The sequence below is a fragment of the Silurus aristotelis genome (genome assembly GCF_946808225.1).
Source record: "Silurus aristotelis genome assembly, chromosome: 1".
Lineage (NCBI taxonomy): Eukaryota > Metazoa > Chordata > Actinopteri > Siluriformes > Siluridae > Silurus > Silurus aristotelis.
The window spans coordinates 25,924,748-25,943,822 of record NC_139574.1 but is presented as its reverse complement, the minus strand read 5'-3'; the positions used below and the strand labels follow the sequence as shown (position 1 = coordinate 25,943,822).

General features: G+C 40.9%; 1 protein-coding gene across 9 annotated transcripts in view; it reads left to right on the top strand.

Moving 5' to 3' along the window:
- dennd4b (DENN/MADD domain containing 4B) overlaps positions 1–19,075 on the top strand; it is a gene marked incomplete at its 5' end in the record, with an annotated part of 37,796 nt that overhangs the window by 6,552 nt on the left and 12,169 nt on the right. For 3 of the 9 annotated variants that reach the window (XM_083556553.1, XM_083556551.1, XM_083556555.1), the window contains 6 exons: positions 16,464–16,768; positions 17,060–17,312; positions 17,569–17,638; positions 17,894–18,063; positions 18,252–18,493; positions 18,793–18,859. In XM_083556553.1, coding sequence (XP_083412679.1) covers positions 16,473–16,768; positions 17,060–17,312; positions 17,569–17,638; positions 17,894–18,063; positions 18,252–18,493; positions 18,793–18,859 — 1,098 coding nt within the window. Of the gene's footprint in view, positions 1–13,905; positions 14,082–14,336; positions 14,478–16,463; positions 16,769–17,059; positions 17,313–17,568; positions 17,639–17,893; positions 18,064–18,251; positions 18,494–18,792; positions 18,860–19,075 lie in introns of those variants that run through there. The other 6 variants (XM_083556554.1, XM_083556552.1, XM_083556550.1 and 3 more) reach the window with 3 other exon arrangements.

Sequence of the window (19,075 nt, the reverse complement as noted above, 5' to 3'; positions counted from 1 at the left end):
ACAGTGGGACAGCTCATGTAGGACGTTTTGGAGACAAGTCGAGGGAGGCGAGATTGAGATGGTTTGGACATGTGAAGAGGAGGGACATGGGGGATATCGGTAGAAGAATGCTGAGGATGGAGCCACCAGGAAGGAGAAAAAGAGGAAGGCCAAGGAGGAGGTTTATGGATGTGGTGAGGGAAGACATGCTGGTAGTTGAATTAAAAGAGGCAGATGTAGAGTGCAATTTGAACAGTTATGTCTTCATGTCATGAACAGCTGCCCTTTTTTTTTAAAATCTGTTCATTGTTGTTAGGGCAACAGCAACAGCTGAAAAAGTCAACAGCACCGTGGTATAAATGTGCTCTATGCATTCTCACACTTCATTACACCATGCACAAAATGTAAAGTGTGATGTCGGTTGTCTTGTGTCATTCTAACTATAGCTAGAGCTACAGCATCAGCGCATTCAGGTACACATACAGTAACACTGCAATTGCAAACTTTCTCAGACAGACAAACGTAGTTCCTTCTGTACATATTATCCACCCTAACATCTCTAACATCTATTATACCGATGCAACGATTTGCAGAATGAAAAGTGTTTCTTTCTTTCTGCAAGTGAAGTGGTGTGTGTGAGCAGCACTAGCCTTGGCAGGTCATAAGTTGTGTTTAGTTTAACATGATACGGTTGTGTGAATGTGGATGATATTCACTAAAATATGTCACTTCCAGTTACGCAGCTCGCCGAAGCAAATCGGACTAGTTCAGCACAAAATCAATCCTGTAGATGACTTAAAATAAACCCACACTTCTTGTTTTTTTTTCTTTTTTCTGCTTTCACACTCTTTCTGTCTCTCACTTTCTTTTTTGTTACACTCATCCCTTTTGCTTCCTAATCGAGGCCAGCTGTGGTTCTCCAGAACAGCAGTGTCTTTCAGCTGTGATTGATTGATACAAGTTCTTTAGCCAGTACTTAATTCGAGGATGAAGGAAAAAAGTACATTGAGTGCCATTTAATACTAATATTCAGCTGATTTGATTAAAAACCTAAAGCTTTGGAAATTCTTTTTTTTTTCACTCTTCAGTCCACACAAATCACTTCTATGTTAAATACAATGTAATAAATTCAGTCATAACAAAAAAAAACAAATCCAAGATTATACTGAGAGAAAAATCCGTTTGCAGTCGTTGCCAGATTGGATTACAGTGCACAAAAAAACCCTATTTCATCCAGCTATACTGTCATTGAAATTTCCCCACTGTGGGACGAATAAAAGTATATCTTATCTTATTTTTGAACAAGATAAATTATAGTTTGCTCATTTGTACAGAAAGACTGAGTATTGCTGCTGGTAGAAACGGGTTTTTTTTTTGCTATTGGCTATATGTATGTTTGCAGAGGTTGAATGTCACATTATGGGAAGTATAAAAGGGAAAATCCTACATGGTATTTATCAGTGCAAATGTGAAAGGGTACATATCTTTAATAAAAGAGCACAATAAACTCCTTCAGATCCTTCAGAGAGACTCGGGTTCCACATAGAGACCTGTAATCCACAATATCCAGGGGAGTGTTTAATATCTTTTAAATAAATCAATGTTTTTTTTGCCTGGTTGTGTCTTATGCCAAATATTTACCACCGAATTTGACGTGCATTCGCAACTCTGTGTTGAAGAACATGGCTTTGAGGACACGGTCCTAGTGTTCTTCTTCCTGCTTCTTCAATCCGCTGCATAACACTTTTGCCAGATCAGAAACAGGCTCCGCTACTTGTCAAGTCGAGTCAAGGGCTTTTTATTGTCATTTCAACCATATTCTTCTGACGTTTCTCATCACCAATAGGCTTCAATCCACAGAACTTTTGGTCACTCAGTGTTTTTTTTTTTTTTTTTTTCCTGAAGTTTCTAAAGTACTCAAATCTAGTGCATCCATACCATGATCACAAAGCTCACATTTCTCCCCATTCTGAGGTTTGATGTGAACATCAACTGAAGGTTAATGTGATTTGTATGATCGCATGGATTGTTCCACGTTGTGATGTGCATGTATGAACAGGTGTAATTTTTAAGGTAGAGGGCGACTTCAGTGTAGATCAGATCAGAACGTACTACAGTGAGTCCATATTTCCCGTAAACGCTTTATCTCGGTCACAGTCGTGAGGGATCCAGCTGTTATCCCAGTGACACCGAGTGTGAGGTGGGAATTAATTCCAGTCCAGAGTCACAGGAAGCACATGGACATGGAAAGAGAGGAACTCAAATTGAGGATCAGACTGAAGCCACCACCACACTACCGAACACGTGTATATTATTATAAAACACGTTTCTATTTAGGGGAATTTGTGTATTGACATATTTATTAGGGTCTACCTTGAAGTCTTTTAGCAAGCAAAGCATAATCGATTAAAAAAACAACAATAACAAAAAAAACCCCAGCCTGTCCAGAATCTTTTGTTGTATATTCTGGGAAAAGTGTCCTGCACTCTATGATGTCTCCTGTAGACCATTTCATCGGCCGTTCATTCTTGTAGGGAAATGACGTCTTTGCTCCTTGGACTACTTTTACCTAAAACAAACAACACGTACTGAATTATAATTCAATATGCACACAGGGATCAGATGAAGCATTTAAACCCCTTTTACACACACTTTTCACCGCACTTCAACTAATCTAACCACAAACATTTCAAAACGTTTGAAATCATTATGCGTGCAATAACTTATGGTGGAACACAACAATTGGTTGTGTAATTTTGCGTGGTGTTCTACACTTCACTGTTCTTTCCCCGAGCGCGTGCGTTCGTGGGTTCTTGGCTTTGCTCCGCCCATCGGTTTCTCACCACTGCAGTTCGGACAGGGGGTTTGGGAAGATCGCAGCACTTAGTTTATTAAACATCGGGAGGTGAAACTCATTAATTAACCACAGCGGATTAAACAGTGCATCTAATCTCTCTCTCTCTCTCTCTCTCTCTCTCTCTCTCTCTCTCTCTCTCTCTCTCTCTCTCTCCCCTCCTGCACAGACTCGTCTTTCCCACGATTCCCAATCACTGTTCTCGCGCTATTATCTCCAGATCTTTTTACATTTAAATGTTTAAATCTGTAGTAAATTATTTACATTATCTATTAGAATTTAATAGAATTTAGTTTAGCAAAGTAATTGATTATTAGCATAGATTTTTATTAGCATAGACATAAAGACTTACCCGGACATGCAAGTGCAACGCGCACTAATAACCTCCCCGGTTACTATAGCAACGAAACAACCGGGACGTTTTTAAACCACAGTGGACCCTCCAACTCCAACCCTCACCATCACACAAGATGAACACTTTCCACATTGTCCGCTAAGTAAGTAATTGTAGGCATCCAGACTCTTTACCGCTTCTCGTGTAAACCTTTAATGTTATGAGTGAAAAATTGATTAAAGGGTCCGGCATTTCCGTCCGTATATTTTTTTTCTTTTTAGCCTTTATAAATATCTTCACTGTTTTGTTTTAGCTACATTTAAAAAGTACGTGTCAATTTGTTTTGACAGATTCGTAATAAAAAAATGGCGCCACAAAATGCTTTATGAGCAGACATGCGCAGTATCATCACAACGCGTTTGTTATTGTTTCTTCTTCTTCTTCTTTCGGCTGCTCCCATTAGGGGTCGCCACAGCGGATCATCCGTCTCCATACCACCCTGTCCTCTATATCTGCCTCTTTCACACCAACTACCTGCATGTCTTCCCTCACCACATCCATGAACCTCCTCCTTGGCCTTCCTCTTTTCCTCCTACCTGGTGGCTCCATCTTCAGCATTTTTCTACCAATATAATTCATGTCCCTTCTCTGTACATGTCCAAACCATCTCAATCTCGCCTCCCTCACCTTGTCACCAAAACATCCTACATGTGCTGTCCCTCTAATAAACTCATTTCTAATCTTGTCCATCCTCGTCACTCCCAACAAAAACCTTAACATCTTCAGCTCTGCTACCTCCAGCTCCACCTCCTGTCTTTTACTCAATGCCACTGTCTCTAATCCATACAACATCGCAGGTCTCACCACAGTCCTATAAACTTTCCCTTTCATTCTTGCAGATACTCTTCTATCACAAATCACTCCTGTCACTCTTCTCCACCCACTCCACCCTGCCTGCACTCTTTTCTTTACTTCCATAACACACTCTCCATTACTTTGCACTGTTGACCCCAGGTACCTGAACTCCTCCACCTTCTTCACCTCTTCTCCCTGCAACCGCATCACTCCACTGCCCTCCCTCTCATTCACACACATGTACTCTATCTTACTCCTACTGACTTTCATTCCCCTTCTCTCCAGCGCATATCTCCACCTCTCCAGGCTCTTCTCAACCTGCTCTCTACTCTCACCACAAATCACAATATCATCTGCAAACATCATAGTCCAGGGAGACTCCTGTCTGACCTCGTCCGTCAACCTGTCCATCACCACTGCAAACAGGAAAGGGCTCAGGGCCGATCCTTGATGCAGTCCAACCTTCACCCTGAACCAGTCTGTCGTACCTACTGCACACTTTACTGCCGTCACACTGTCCTCATACATGTCCTGCACCACCCTCACATACTTCTCTGACACACCTGACTTCCTCATACAATACCACAACTCCTCTCTCGGCACCCTGTCGTACGCTTTCTCTAAATCCACAAATACACAATGCAGCTCCTTCTGTCCTTCTCTATACTTCTCCATCAACATCCTCAAAGCAAATAATGCGTCTGTGGTGCTCTTCCTCGGCATGAAACCATACTGTTGCTCACAGATGGTCACCTCTTCTCTCAGCCTGGCTTCCACTACTCTTTCCCATAACTTCATGGTGTGACTGAGCAACTTAATTCCCCTGTAGTTACTGCAGGTCTGCACATCTCCCTTATGCTTAAAGATCGGTACCAGCACACTCCTTCTCCATTCCTCAGGCATCCTCTCCCCTTCCAGGATCCTGTTAAACAATCTGGTTAAAAACTCCACTGCCATCTCTCCTAAACATCTCCATGCTTCTACCGGTATGTCATCTGGTCCAACCGACTTTCCATTCTTCATCCTCTTAATCGCTGCTCTCACTTCCTCCTTACTAATCCTATCTACATCCTGCTTCACCAACTCCACATCCTCCAACCTTCTCTCTCTCTGATTTTCCTGATTCATCAGCTGCTCAAAATACTCCCTCCATCTTCTCAACACACTCTCCTCACTAGTCAACACATTTCCCTCTCCATCCTTTATTGCTCTAACTTGCAGTACATCCTTCCCAGCTCGGTCCCTCTGCTTGGCCAATTGGTATAAATCCTTTTCTCCTTCCTTAGTGTCCAACCTCTTATACAGTTCCTCATATGCCTTTTCCTTGGCTTTCGCCACATCCCTTTTAACCTGCTGCCGCATCTCCTTGTACTCCTGCCTACTTTTCTCATCACTCTGTCGATCCCACTTCTGTTTTGCCAATCTCTTTCCCCTAATGCTCTCCTGCACTTCCTCATTCCACCACCACGTCTCCTTGTCTTGCTTTCTATTTCCAGATGTCACACCAAGTACTTTTCTAGCTGCCTCCCTCATCACTCCTGCAGTAGTTGCCCAATCATCCGGCACCTCTTCACCACCACCAAGCCCCTGTCTGACCTCTTCCCTGAACCTCACACTACACTCTTCCTCTTTCAGTTTCCACCATCTTATTCTTCTTTCAAACCTTACTTTCCTCCTCTTCTTCTTCGCCTCCAAAACCATCCTACAGACCACCATCCGATGCTGTCTAGCTACACTGTCCCCCGCCAACACCTTACAGTCTCCAATCTCCTTCAGGTTGCATCTCCTACACAGAACATAATCCACCTGTGTGCACCTTCCTCCACTCTTATACGTCACCCTATGATCCTCCTTCTTCTTAAAATACGTGTTCACCACTGCCATTTCCATCCTTTTAGCAAAATCTACCACCATCTGCCCTTCCACATTCCTCTCCTTAAAACCATACCTACCCAACACCTCCTCATCACCTCTGTTCCCTTCACCTACATGCCCATTAAAGTCTGCCCCAATCACCAATCGTTCTTTCCTAGGTACACCATCTACCACTTCATCTAATTCACTCCAGAATCTTTCTTTCTCCTCCATCTCACAGCCAACTTGTGGAGCATAGGTACTGATGACATTTATCATCATCCCTTCAACTTCCACCTTCACGATCATCACCCTATCAGAAACTCTCTTCACCTCCACCACACTCTTACTGTACGCTTCCTTCAGAATCACCCCTACACCATTTCTCTTCCCATCCACACCATGATAAAACAGTTTAAACCCACCTCCAATGTTCCTGGCCTTACTCCCTTTCCACTTGGTCTCCTGAACACACAACACATCTACCTTTCTCCTCTCCATCATATCAGCTATCTCTCTCCCTTTACCCGTCATAGTACCAACATTTAAAGTACCAACCCGAACCTCTACTCTCCTACACTGCTCATTTTCCTGCCGTCTCTGTAGACGTCTTCCTCCTCTCCTTCTCCTCCTTCGGCCAACAGTAGCCCAATTTCCACCGGTACCCTGTCGGCTAACGATACCTGTGGCGGTCGTTGTTAACCCGGGCCTCGACCGATCCGGTATGAAATTCTCATTTGTGATCCGCATATTTGATTTGGCACATGTTTTATGCTGGATGCCCTTCCTAACGCAACCCTCCCCATTTACCCGGGCTTGGGACCGGCACTAAGAGTGCACTGGCTTGTGCCCCCCTAATGGCTGGGTTCGTTTGTTATTGTTTACTTCCTCGAAATCAATATGGCTGAGCAGTTTAATTCTGAAAGTGGCTTTAAATAGAGATGAATGCGGTCAATCATTACAAATTAAAGTGGAAGTGTTGTTCTGTAATTGCTTAATTATTCTGGCTCTGAAACCTCATTTAGTCACAGGGCATTTCCAGATGTGTGTGACTCGTTATTATGTTGACATTGTTTGCTTTATTTCTTAAAATATGCTCACAGATTAGTAGCCTGATTAAAATGCTGACCGTGACCAGGTATTTACTAAGAATGAATGAACCGAAAGGCATGCAATGTTAAAGAATGTTGCTTTTGTTTGTCTGACGAGCTTCCTATCTGATCTTTTGCTTGCGTCCGAATAAAAGTTTTAAGATCTTTTTTTTTTCATGCAAATGTCTTGTTACATCCTGCAGCATTCCGGCAATGATGCAAATCTACTGGTTTGCTGTATGTATAGGAACAGGAGCAGCTCAGTGATTAATTACAGCAGATCAAGCTATGTTTGCAGTATTGCTTGTTAAGTGATGACACTGGGTAGAAGATGCTGCTAATGATGTGATGTTCGTCAGGCCTCACCCTGGAGCACTCTTTGTGTTATGGTACCAAAGGCTTGAAGAGATGGCTAGGTCCACCAAGACTGATCAGTCTGTAGTACACTACAGTATTGTGGCTATGTGCCTGTGAGGGAAAGACTGCTATTTGTTTGTGATGCAGCAGTAATAATGTGGGTGTCACTGTGTCAGCTTGGGCCTACCCAACCCCCTCTCTTACACACACATACACACACACAAACACACACACACACACACACACACACACACAGTTCCTGACACCTCCTGTCCTGTTTAAACATGCACGCACTCTCTGAATGGCTTCTCTGTCACCCTTCTTCACTTCCTCTGTCAGCACACATTCTGGGTCCACCCAAAGTATCTCACATCACTTATTCAAGAAGAGCTTTTGATTCAGTTTTCCTGGTTAGTTAAATGTCTAATTGTGCTTTGCCTAATAATATGCCAAACCATTTATAAGAATGTATTACAGTCTGTGTGTGTTTTTATGAGTTTGTTGTGACTGGTAGGTGTTTTAGCTGTTATCAGCCGCTGTTAAAGATTACACACACACACACACACACACACACACACACACACACACACACAAACATTGATTTTAAAACTCTACAGCACACTTGGATGATTTGGGTTCACATATGCATTCACCTTTAAATGTCATACAGGTTTCCTGTGTGGCTGTGTGTCAGTGTCTTTGATCTTGTTTTTGCTTTTTTTTTTTTTTTTTTTTCTTTTCGTTAAAACTATATTTGTGACACATTTCAGACTTTCAAGCCATTAGTCTGTGGTTAAAGAAAGATTGCCTGTACTGGCCCATTTACAGTGTACGTGTGTCAGATACCGGGTGTGTCTCTGAGGCATAAAACACCGGTAGTTTGATTCAATAAAAAAGAAAGCTAGAAATACTGTCTATGACAACACATACCTGCAGCGATAAGATGCATCAATAAAAAGCATTCAAAAAGCAAGAGCTTCTGTTTGGCGGGTTTACTCAACTGAATTGTTGACGTTTCGCCTTCAGGGTTAAGAACTTTATCGTTTATCTTTTTTTTTTTTTTTTAATGCCTTTGGAAGGTGCATGCATTATGCAGCTTTGATGGTTTTGTGGCCCTATGCAGGAACCATAAAAGGCATTGATATTGTATTCTGTGTTGTTATCTCGACTCTCTGTGTGTGCTTATTTCACAGCAGGATTGAACGCTTAAATCTGATGGTTAGACATTGTTTTATTTTTGCAGAACAGCGTGGCTCAGGAAGCATGATCTGACTATAACAAAAACATAGGTTCATGATTGTTGTAACACAGTTTCTATAGAAACAGTTAATATGTTGGGTCTTGTATGGTGGATTCCCAGTATAATAAACACATTTATAAAATGTTTGTTTAATATATAATTGCTGATGTGGTGACATTTTGCAAAGGAAACATGTAGTCAACATTTACGGAAGTAGCCTTAGTTATACAGTTTCCCAGCTCAGAAAAGTCTTCAGGATATTGCAGTTTTTTTTTTTTAAAAAGACAGAGAGAAGTTGATGAGTGAATGATGTTAAACCATGTTTAGAAAAACCAAAGTAACGTAGCGCTCAGAGATCCGCAGAAGTGGAAAAACACACGACAGGCCGTGTTATTATACATAAATAATGCACTTCAGGGAGTAGCACATCACCGCTTGCGCATCTTTAGACTTATTTATTATCCTCAGCATTTTCCTACTGCTATATACCCCATGTCCCTCCTCTGCACATGTCCTTACCATCTCAATCTCGCCTCCCTCACCTTGTCTCCAAAACGTCCTACATGCGCTGTCCCTCTATTAAACTAATTTCCTCTCCATCCTCGTCACTCCCAACAAAAACCTCAACATCTTCAGCTCTGCTACCTCCAGCTCCACCTCCTGTCTTTTACTCAATGCCACTGTCTCTAATCCATACAACATCGCAGGTTTTACCACAGTCCTATAAACTTTCCCTTTTACTCTTGCAGATACTCTTCTATATAGAACCCTAATTCAGGTTATTTGTGTATAAAAGTGTACTTAAAAAATGCAAAAGCTACATATTAAGTGTTACTATCTTTCATTGTGACATTTTATAAAGCTTGTAGTGGCTGTTTGGTGAGGAGCGTATGGGGGATTTCTACATTGAACAAATTTACTCATGCTGGATTTTTTCTGGAAAAAAAATAAATAAAAAAACAAAACAAAAAAACAGCATTGAGTAGGCAAGGTGAAGCAATTTGTGTAAATCAACATTTGTATTGTTTTTAATGATAATTGCAGATGGCAAGTTGACAACCAGGCTTAAAATTAGCAATATAAAATATAATGCAACATTGTTTTGACAATTTCTGTTTGAAACAAACATCTAAAATATTTAATTAATTTTATATAATAATTGAATGATATATGCATAAATTTTATATATAAACATTCAAAACAATCATTCGAAATGCAGTAAAGCAGATAATAAAATTTTTTATTGAATCCATCACCATGTCGATGATCGCGAGTCACGGCAGAACAGATCCAACGTGACCATCCCGAAGTTACAAACAAACAGTTTACACAATAGCACTTCATTAAACTACACCATTTTCCCATGTTAAGGATTATACAGTTTCTGCTTAACATGCTGATGTTTCACCTTCATCCGTGACACCACTGTGCTTTCTTTTCATGTGCTCGTGCACCACTGTGGTACTTTTATGCCACACAAGCTCCGCTTTGCAGGTTACAGTCTTCTTTGTTGCGTTTAATATTAAATGCTCCCATGTATGGGGTGCAACAACTAATCAATAAAGTTGATAATAACCGATAATGAAATTCGTTGTCAACAAATGCCGTATTCGATTAGTTGGGCTGCTCAAGTTAGTGGTTTAGCGTGATGGCAAGATATTACAGCCGCTTGCAAAATGGTGGCGAGTACAGAGTCAACCAGCAGCTGGAAAAAGTGTGCGTCCCAGGTCATACAAGGCAACAAAAAAGAAGAACTTTCAGTAAACGATTACATTTTAATTCACTGTTGTGGTTTTTAGTGAAGGCTTAAGCATTTGTACACTAATGCATATTTTTCCCTTTTTATAAATCAAGTATGTTGCTGAGTTTCATTTCATTTTTTTTTTTTATAGCGTTTGTCTAAGACAACAGTTATTATCTGTTTTCAAACAGGACTTACTGCAGCTTTACTATGTTCAAATACTTGTTTTCAATGTTTTTACATTTAATTTATGTATATATTATTGAATTATTATAAAACAATCAAATAAATTATATATTGTACATGCTTATATCTTCACAAATGCATTGAACATTTTTTCACCAAAAATTGTCAAATCAACGTCGTATTACATTTTATATAGTTTTTTATAAACATGGCATTGCTTAACATTTTTAAGCAACTTGCCATCTGCAATTGCCATTAAAAACAATACAAACTATTTGATAATCGTGTTCGTTGACAACGAATTTCATTATCGATATTATCATTTTTATCGGTTCGTTCCTGCTAATAGCAGCCTTAAAGCTACTATAACTAGGTGCTGCTAATAGCAGCCTTAAAGCTACTATAACTAGGTGATGCTAATAGCAGCCTTAAAGCTACTATAACTAGGTGCTGCGTATAGCAGCCTTAAAGCTACTATAACTAGGTGCTGCGTATAGCAGCCTTAAAGCTACTATAACTAGGTGCTGCGTATAGCTGCCTTAAAGCTACTATAACTAGGTGCTGCTAATAGCAGCCTTAAAGCTACTATAACTAGGTGCTGCTAATAGCAGCCTTAAAGCTACTATAACTAGTTGCTGCGTATAGCAGCCTTAAAGCTACTATAACTAGGTGCTGCTAATAGCAGCCTTAAAGCTACTATAACTAGGTGCTGCGTATAGCTGCCTTAAAGCTACTATAACTAGGTGCTGCTAATAGCATTCTTAAAGCTTCTATAACTAGGTGCTGCTAATAGCAGCCTTAAAGCTACTATAACTAGGTGCTGCGTATAGCTGCCTTAAAGCTACTATAACTAGGTGCTGCTAATAGCAGCCTTAAAGCTACTATAACTAGGTGCTGCGTATAGCAGCCTTAAAGCTACTATAACTAGGTGCTGCTAATAGCAGCCTTAAAGCTACTATAACTAGGTGCTGCGTATAGCTGCCTTAAAGCTACTATAACTAGGTGCTGCTAATAGCATTCTTAAAGCTTCTATAACTAGGTGCTGCTAATAGCAGCCTTAAAGCTACTATAACTAGGTGCTGCGTATAGCTGCCTTAAAGCTACTATAACTAGGTGCTGCTAATAGCTGCCTTAAAGCTACTATAACTAGGTGCTGCGTATAGCAGCCTTAAAGCTACTATAACTAGGTGCTGCTAATAGCAGCCTTAAAGCTACTATAACTAGGTGCTGCGTATAGCTGCCTTAAAGCTACTATAACTAGGTGCTGCGTATAGCTGCCTTAAAGCTACTATAACTAGGTGCTGCTAAGAGCAGCCTTAAAGCTACTATAACTAGGTGCTGCGTATAGCTGCCTTAAAGCTACTATAACTAGGTGCTGCGTATAGCTGCCTTAAAGCTACTATAACTAGGTGCTGCTAATAGCAGCCTTAAAGCTACTAAAACTAGGTGCTGCGTATAGCTGCCTTAAAGCTACTATAACTAGGTGCTGCTAATAGCAGCCTTAAAGCTACTATAACTAGGTGCTGCTAATAGCAGCCTTAAAGCTACTATAACTAGGTGCTGCGTATAGCTGCCTTAAAGCTACTATAACTAGGTGCTGCTAATAGCAGCCTTAAAGCTACTATAACTAGGTGCTGCGTATAGCTGCCTTAAAGCTACTATAACTAGGTGCTGCTAATAGCAGCCTTAAAGCTACTATAACTAGGTGCTGCTAATAGCTGCCTTAAAGCTACTATAACTAGGTGCTGCTAATAGCAGCCTTAAAGCTACTATAACTAGGTGCTGCGTATAGCTGCCTTAAAGCTACTATAACTAGGTGCAGCTAATAGCAGCCTTAAAGCTACTATCACTAGGTGCTGCGTATAGCTGCCTCAAAGCTACTATAACTAGGTGCTGCGTATAGCTGCCTTAAAGCTACTATAACTAGGTGCTGCTAAGAGCAGCCTTAAAGCTACTTTTACTAGGTGCTGCGTATAGCTGCCTTAAAGCTACTATAACTAGGTGCTGCTAATAGCAGCCTTAAAGCTACTATAACTAGGTGCTGCGTATAGCTGCCTTAAAGCTACTATAACTAGGTGCTGCTAATAGCAGTCTTAAAGCTACTATAACTAGGTGCTGCTAATAGCATTCTTAAAGCTTCTATAACTAGGTGCTGCTAATAGCAGACTTATAGCTACTATAACTAGGTGCTGCTAATAGCAGCCTTAAAGCTACTATAACTAGGTGCTGCTAATAGCAGACTTATAGCTACTATAACTAGGTGCTGCTAATAGCATTCTTAAAGCTTCTATAACTAGGTGCTGCTAATAGCAGACTTATAGCTACTATAACTAGGTGCTGCTAATAGCTGCTTATAGCTTATAGCAGCCTTAAAGCTTTAAATCGTCTCGTTTAAAAGTGGATGATTTTAATAAACCTGGTATACATGGTTAGTTGTTAGATATAATGCTGTCAGTTGTATTGAAGCCTGGCCTTCCAAATATGTGAACGATACTATAATAACTAGACTGCGAACACTGCCCGCATATTTGCCGGCGTTTATCTGTGGGATAGCATTTGCATGTGTGAACCTTAAAAAAGCGAAACTTTGCTAAGATCAACTTGAACAAATAGCGAGAGCATCTGAAGCAGTTTTTTTCACTGTGACCTTTGCGACTGCTTTTCTGTTTAAGTCTTCATTGCACGATCCCTTCGCGCTTCTTTTGTCGAAACGTCACACTGCAGTTCTCTAATTATGTCATCTCACTTGCATGTGTGCTTATTCACACAGCCTAGTGTATGACTGCTCTGGTTCTCAGCTTGTTGCCAGGCAACCATTCTGCCCTAATGAGAGGGGAAGTTGGCCAGAGTGAAGCAGGTGTCGAGCCGATAGCAATGTGGCACATGAATTTTATTCTAGCTACTGGAATTTCAAGAGTCTTTAATAAGACTAATGTTCAGGGGTGAGGGGGTGAGGGGGTAAGGGACGTCATTTGGCATTAGGTGAGTATAAACATAGAACGTCAACTGAAGTCAACTGTCAACTGTCACGGCACAAACTGACCGTGATCCAGAAGAGATCTCGAGCGGCATGTCCTTCTACGTCAGATTCTGTTTTATGTAAAAAAAAAAAAATGTATTGTGGTTGCAGTGTTCAGCATACAGTCCCACTGCGTTTACATAACAACTGTAACATAGGACCAAAACATCCATTATGGTCACTTCAGACAGGACAAAGCATGAAACAGATCCCAAATGTGAATCACTGAAGTGTCAAATTGTTTCTAATAAACAGTAAGAACCAAAAAGATGTAATGTGTGCCAGTCAATGCTTACATTTTCACAGGTAGTGTTTGTGTAGTTCCTGTGTATTCTGTGGATGGACTAGTTCTGTTCTCTTTAACAGGAAGAAGCAGCCACATTACACCTGTACTCACTTGGGTACACTGTTTTTCTAAAACAGGCAGCTTTTTCTTCGCATATATCTTGGTAGCGTGTCAGGCCTAGGATAAAACACCATGTCTGTAATTTAACTGATCTTTTCACACCAAGGAAGGAGGATGTTTGTGTGACTCACGCCGAGTCTCACTGTCATCATCTAGCCGCAACAGGTGTGTCTCCACAGCCACATGGTTTTCTACCACTTCTCTCACGTGGACTTCGCATCCGCTTAATTATCATATAATAATCTTTAAATTGGGCTTGTTAGATTATAATCTATCAATATTTCTTGTGCTGTGTGGATATCATATATCTGTGCGAGTTTGAATGTGTGTGTTATTTTATTCTTATTTTTTCTTTAGAGAGTGTGTGTGTATCTAGGAAGCAGGTTAGCGTATTCACTTCCTGTGCGAATTAAACCTTGCATGTTGTGCCTTGTGGTTGGCTTTGTAAAAGTATACTGTAGTAAACCTTTGTCTCTTAGTATCTCTGTACTCAGTGAACAGAACAGTTTTATTGAAATACTACGAGTTACGCTTAAATCCACAGATCTCAACTTTGTGCTGGTAAGTTGTAATGGCTGAGTGCTTTTGTATAAATGATGTAAAATGGAGGGCAAATAGAGGCTATGTGGATACATAACAGGATATATGAATGGAGTGGAGGAAGAGTGCAGGGTGAACTTTGGGCCAGCCATCTGTCAGAAAGACAGTGGAACAAGGATTAAAAAAAAAGCTGACGATGAATCCATGAGTAGACAAACTCAACGCATATTACAAAAATTAAGTTTTCAATGTTACACTGATAACTGTAACACTTTTTATTCTGCCTGTTACGCACATTGCACTTTTACAGCAGCTGGGGCACTTAAAACTCCGTTTGCAGGCTGCATGAGATGTATGGAGCATCTGTTACTCTGCTTTGCTGTAGCATGCATAGAGGACCAGGAGGAGCAAAATGCTTCTGAGATTCTGTGCTAAGGCCAAAAACGTGTTTTGTCTACAGCACCTTGAAAAGAAACATTTCTTCTACTGTGTGTGCAAATGTACTTCTTTTCAGACTTTTCTTCCTTTTGTAGTGTTACAACCTGGAATTGAGCTGGACTTATTTTGTATATTTACTGTACACTGATCAGACATAACTTTATAACATTGCGAGCTGTGAGTGAACAGCACCGATTATCTATTCATCATGGCACCTGTTAGTTAGGCAGCACATATATAGCAGATGATATAAAGCAGAAATATTAGGCAGCAAATGAACATTTTGTCTTCAAAATTGATGTGTTAGAAGCAGGAAAAATGGGCAAGCGTAAGGATTTGGATCTATCAAAAGTGTTTCAAGGAAGGAACAGTGATGGACCAGTGACAGGATCATGGGTGGCCGAGGTTCATTGATGCACAGTGAGAGCAAAGGCTGGTCCGTGTGATCCGATCCAACAGACGAGCTGCTGTAGCTCAAATTGCTGAAGTTAATGCTGCTAATGCTCAACAGGTCTGGACTGTTTTGGCAACAAAAGGGGGAACAATATAAATGTAAACAGGTGATCATAATGTTATGTCTGGTCAGTGTATGACTAACACAGTATGTCTAATATCTAATAGTAGAACCCACTGAATGCATAAATACTGAGCTCCTGGGACTTATAGGATGTCTCTATCAGTTTTGTTGATACTGAAGTCTGATATTTTTGCTCTAAATTGCTCAAGTTCTGTCATCTTGGAACGTGGTATTTGTTGAATGGCATTTCTTGCCACAGATTTTCAATTAAACTGCATTCTGGGCTTTAGCAGTACGTTAACATCATTGTCCTGTCGGAATTTAAATCTCTTGCCCAGGTTCAAGTTTTTGCATAATGTAAGAGACTGAATGTCCTGATCCACCCATCTTATTCTCAACCCCACTAGTTTTCCGGTCTCTGTTATACCATGGTGCTACCAGCACCATGCTTCACTGTGGATATGTGCTTTCTGTGTAAAGAACAAACTCTACCCAGGAACAAACCCTAACCTGTCTAGGAACCGATGCATTATATTGAAATAACACTGAACCTGTTCGAACCCTGAACAACTGATGTGACTTGTGTTGCAGTTTTCATACAGTAATTGAATATATTACACAATAATTGTAATAGAATACAGCTACAATAATGTATTTAGTGGGATTTCAACATTTCGGTGAATGTAGGGTTGGTTTAACGCCTGCATCAACTCTTTATGCCATTATATTGTGCCGCTTATAACTGACTATATTTAATATTTTGCTGATTAATCACTTCTTTTGCTTTCCAAAGACTCCTTTATTTTAAAGTATCCCCTGTTCATGCTGATTTTATGTTTTGTTTCCTTTTGTTGAAAATCTTTTATCTATATCAAATGTGTTCAGCTTCATTTAGGAGATTTGTTGATTTATTGATTTCCATTAAATTCTTACATAACATGTTTTAACAGGGATTAATACGCTCTCTCTCTCTCTCTCTCTCTCTCTCTCTCTCTCTCTCTCTCTCTCTCTCTCTCTCTCTCTCTCTCTCTCTATCTTTCTCTGGTGGATAGATAGGCGGTATGACTGAGGAGAAATGTCCTCAGTTGGTGGATTATTTTGTGGTGGCGGGGCTGGCGGGTGAATCGGCTCCACCAGACGATGAATGCCAGCAGAGAGGTGGCCGTGGTGTAGAGCCCATCAGCGATCTGGCTGTGATCGCCCGTGGCCTTGGAGAAGAGGTGCCTGAAGGTTTCACATGCATCGAGAAGACACTGGGGGGCCATCCAGCTGAGCTCAGCGCCAGCTTAATCAACAACCCACACATGTTCCTCTGCTACAGACGCAGCCATGACAAACCTCCTATTGTGGAGCTTGGGTAGGACACACACACACTTATATTTTGCTTAAGCATTTTTAATCTGTATTATAAACTTATCCTTCTTGATCCATCAAATAGCACTATTCTCACTTTGGTGTATAGCATTTCCCAATCCACTGCATAACATTATTCTGTCACAATTTAGTTGCTGAGGATGCATCAGTTGCCTCTTGTGATCATGTGATTGATGCTCGGAGACATTGTGCCTGTGGGAATTGTGAATTGGCATCATTTCTGAAAAGCTCCGAATCTATATCTATAGTTCTCTAATTTTCTCTTGTGTCCCAGTGTGCTGTTTGAAGGGAAAGAGGCAGTGAAGCAGGGTTGGTATGTGATCGAGACAACCCCGTACAGCCGCTGTGCCAGTCTGAGCTCAGGAGGCCCTGCCACCCATAAGACGTTCCTCATGTACCGGCGTGCCCCTGACTCGCAGGCCTTAAACACACTGGGGGTGACTGATATCTCAATACTCATGCCCAGTAAGGGAGAAGTGGCACCACACACCTTCTGCAAAGTTGACAAGAACCTGAACACTGGAATGGTACAGTTTTCCCCTGTCCAACATTCAGCGTATTTTTGATTGAGATATTGTTATAAAAATATTCTTTTTTTCTCTTTTTATTGCTCATATATTTGTTTATTTTAGCATATTCTTTGTGTAGCTTCTTTTTCTGTATTTTTGACTTCTGTGGTTTAGGCTTTCCTGTTTTTGAATATCTGTTTTTGAATAAAAAGGTTTTTTTGGCTCTGTGTGCATGTGTGTGTGTATGTGATGTGTTTGTTTTTTTGTGCTTCAGTGGGGCCCGGCTCTGTACCTATGCTATAAGCGGGCTGTCGCAAAAGCCAACGCCCTTGTGTATGAGGCAGGTGAGTGAGATTTTTTTTTGTCTCTGTTTCAAGTGGTTACAACCAAACCATTCGCAAGCTCTGGGGTTTGAGGTCAGGTACAGGTAAAGAGAAGTGAAATAGCAGAAAATAAGACTATACTAGAGCCTTTCCCTGGAATTGTTGTTTCAATGGACTTCTCACTTAGGTCAGTTGACCTCTTTTTGGTGACAGCAGTAGCTAGTTCTCTTTAAACACTGCATTGTGTGATGATGCATATGTGTGTGTGACTTTCAGGGCTGATCAGCCGTTACCCCGAGCAGGATCTTGAGTCGTTTGCATTGCCGGACTCAGTCCCTGTCTTCTGTCTGCCCATGGGCGTCACTGTAGAGAGCTGGCCACTTAATACTAAGTACCAACTCCCTGTCTTCTCCACCTTTGTTCTCACCGCTGCATCTGGAGATAAGGTTAGCTACTCTACCTCTGCCTGAAGGTTCTCTCACCTCTTCCCCTATCTATTAATGTTTAGATGTGCAATACATTTTTGTAATTTACGCTGCTAATATCTTAGGACCAGTTTTTTCTAATCTAATAATTAAAATCTAATCTCTACTTCTGTCTATTGTTCTGATTTACTGTCTCTTTTCTCCATCAGGTTTATGGAGCTGCTATCCAGTTCTACGAGGCGTACCCACGGGAGGCTCTGTCTGAAAGGCAGCGGGTGCGGCTTGGGCTGGTCAGTGTAGTAGACCGTCGACCCATCACCAACCGCATGGTGCAGGTGAAGAAGAGCGTGTGTGTGCTTTCGCACTGGCCGTTCTTCACCGTCTTCCAGAAGTTTCTCACTTTCATCTATCGCTATTCCATCTCTGGACCTCATGTACTGCCCATTGAGAAGTGAGTGTAAGAGTACACATAAAAGCATAATCTTTTTCCTTTAGAAATGATATGATTTCTAATCCACTGGCTTCTAATTTTTTGGGAGTGTGTTTGTCCAGTTTATTGCCCAGACTGATTCCGTTTCATTTTTCATTTCGAATAGTGCGTCTATAATGTATAGAGTTACAAGCCATTTTCTGCATGTCATCTAATTTTTGTGTAATAAGAATACAGGAATTCTGATCTTGGTTTAATTTTTTGGGGGGTTTATGCCCAGGCGAGCTCTGATTAAAGTGGGCATTGGTCTCTTTTTACAGACATATCTCCAGTTTCATGCACAACGTGCCCTTCCCTTCACCGCAGCGACCGCGCATTCTTGTACAGGTGAGACTAAAGCACTGCATTAACGGGGCTGGGGGTTACAGTAGAACTACGACCGGTAAACATTCAGAACTCAACATACATTATCAAGCTGCAAAATATTGAGTTAAAAATTACACACAAATAGATGAAAAATAAGACGTGAATTACACTGTCAATGCTTTTCCTATTTTTCTGGAGTTGAGTGTGGTGCATATATCACTAACCACCTCACTACCT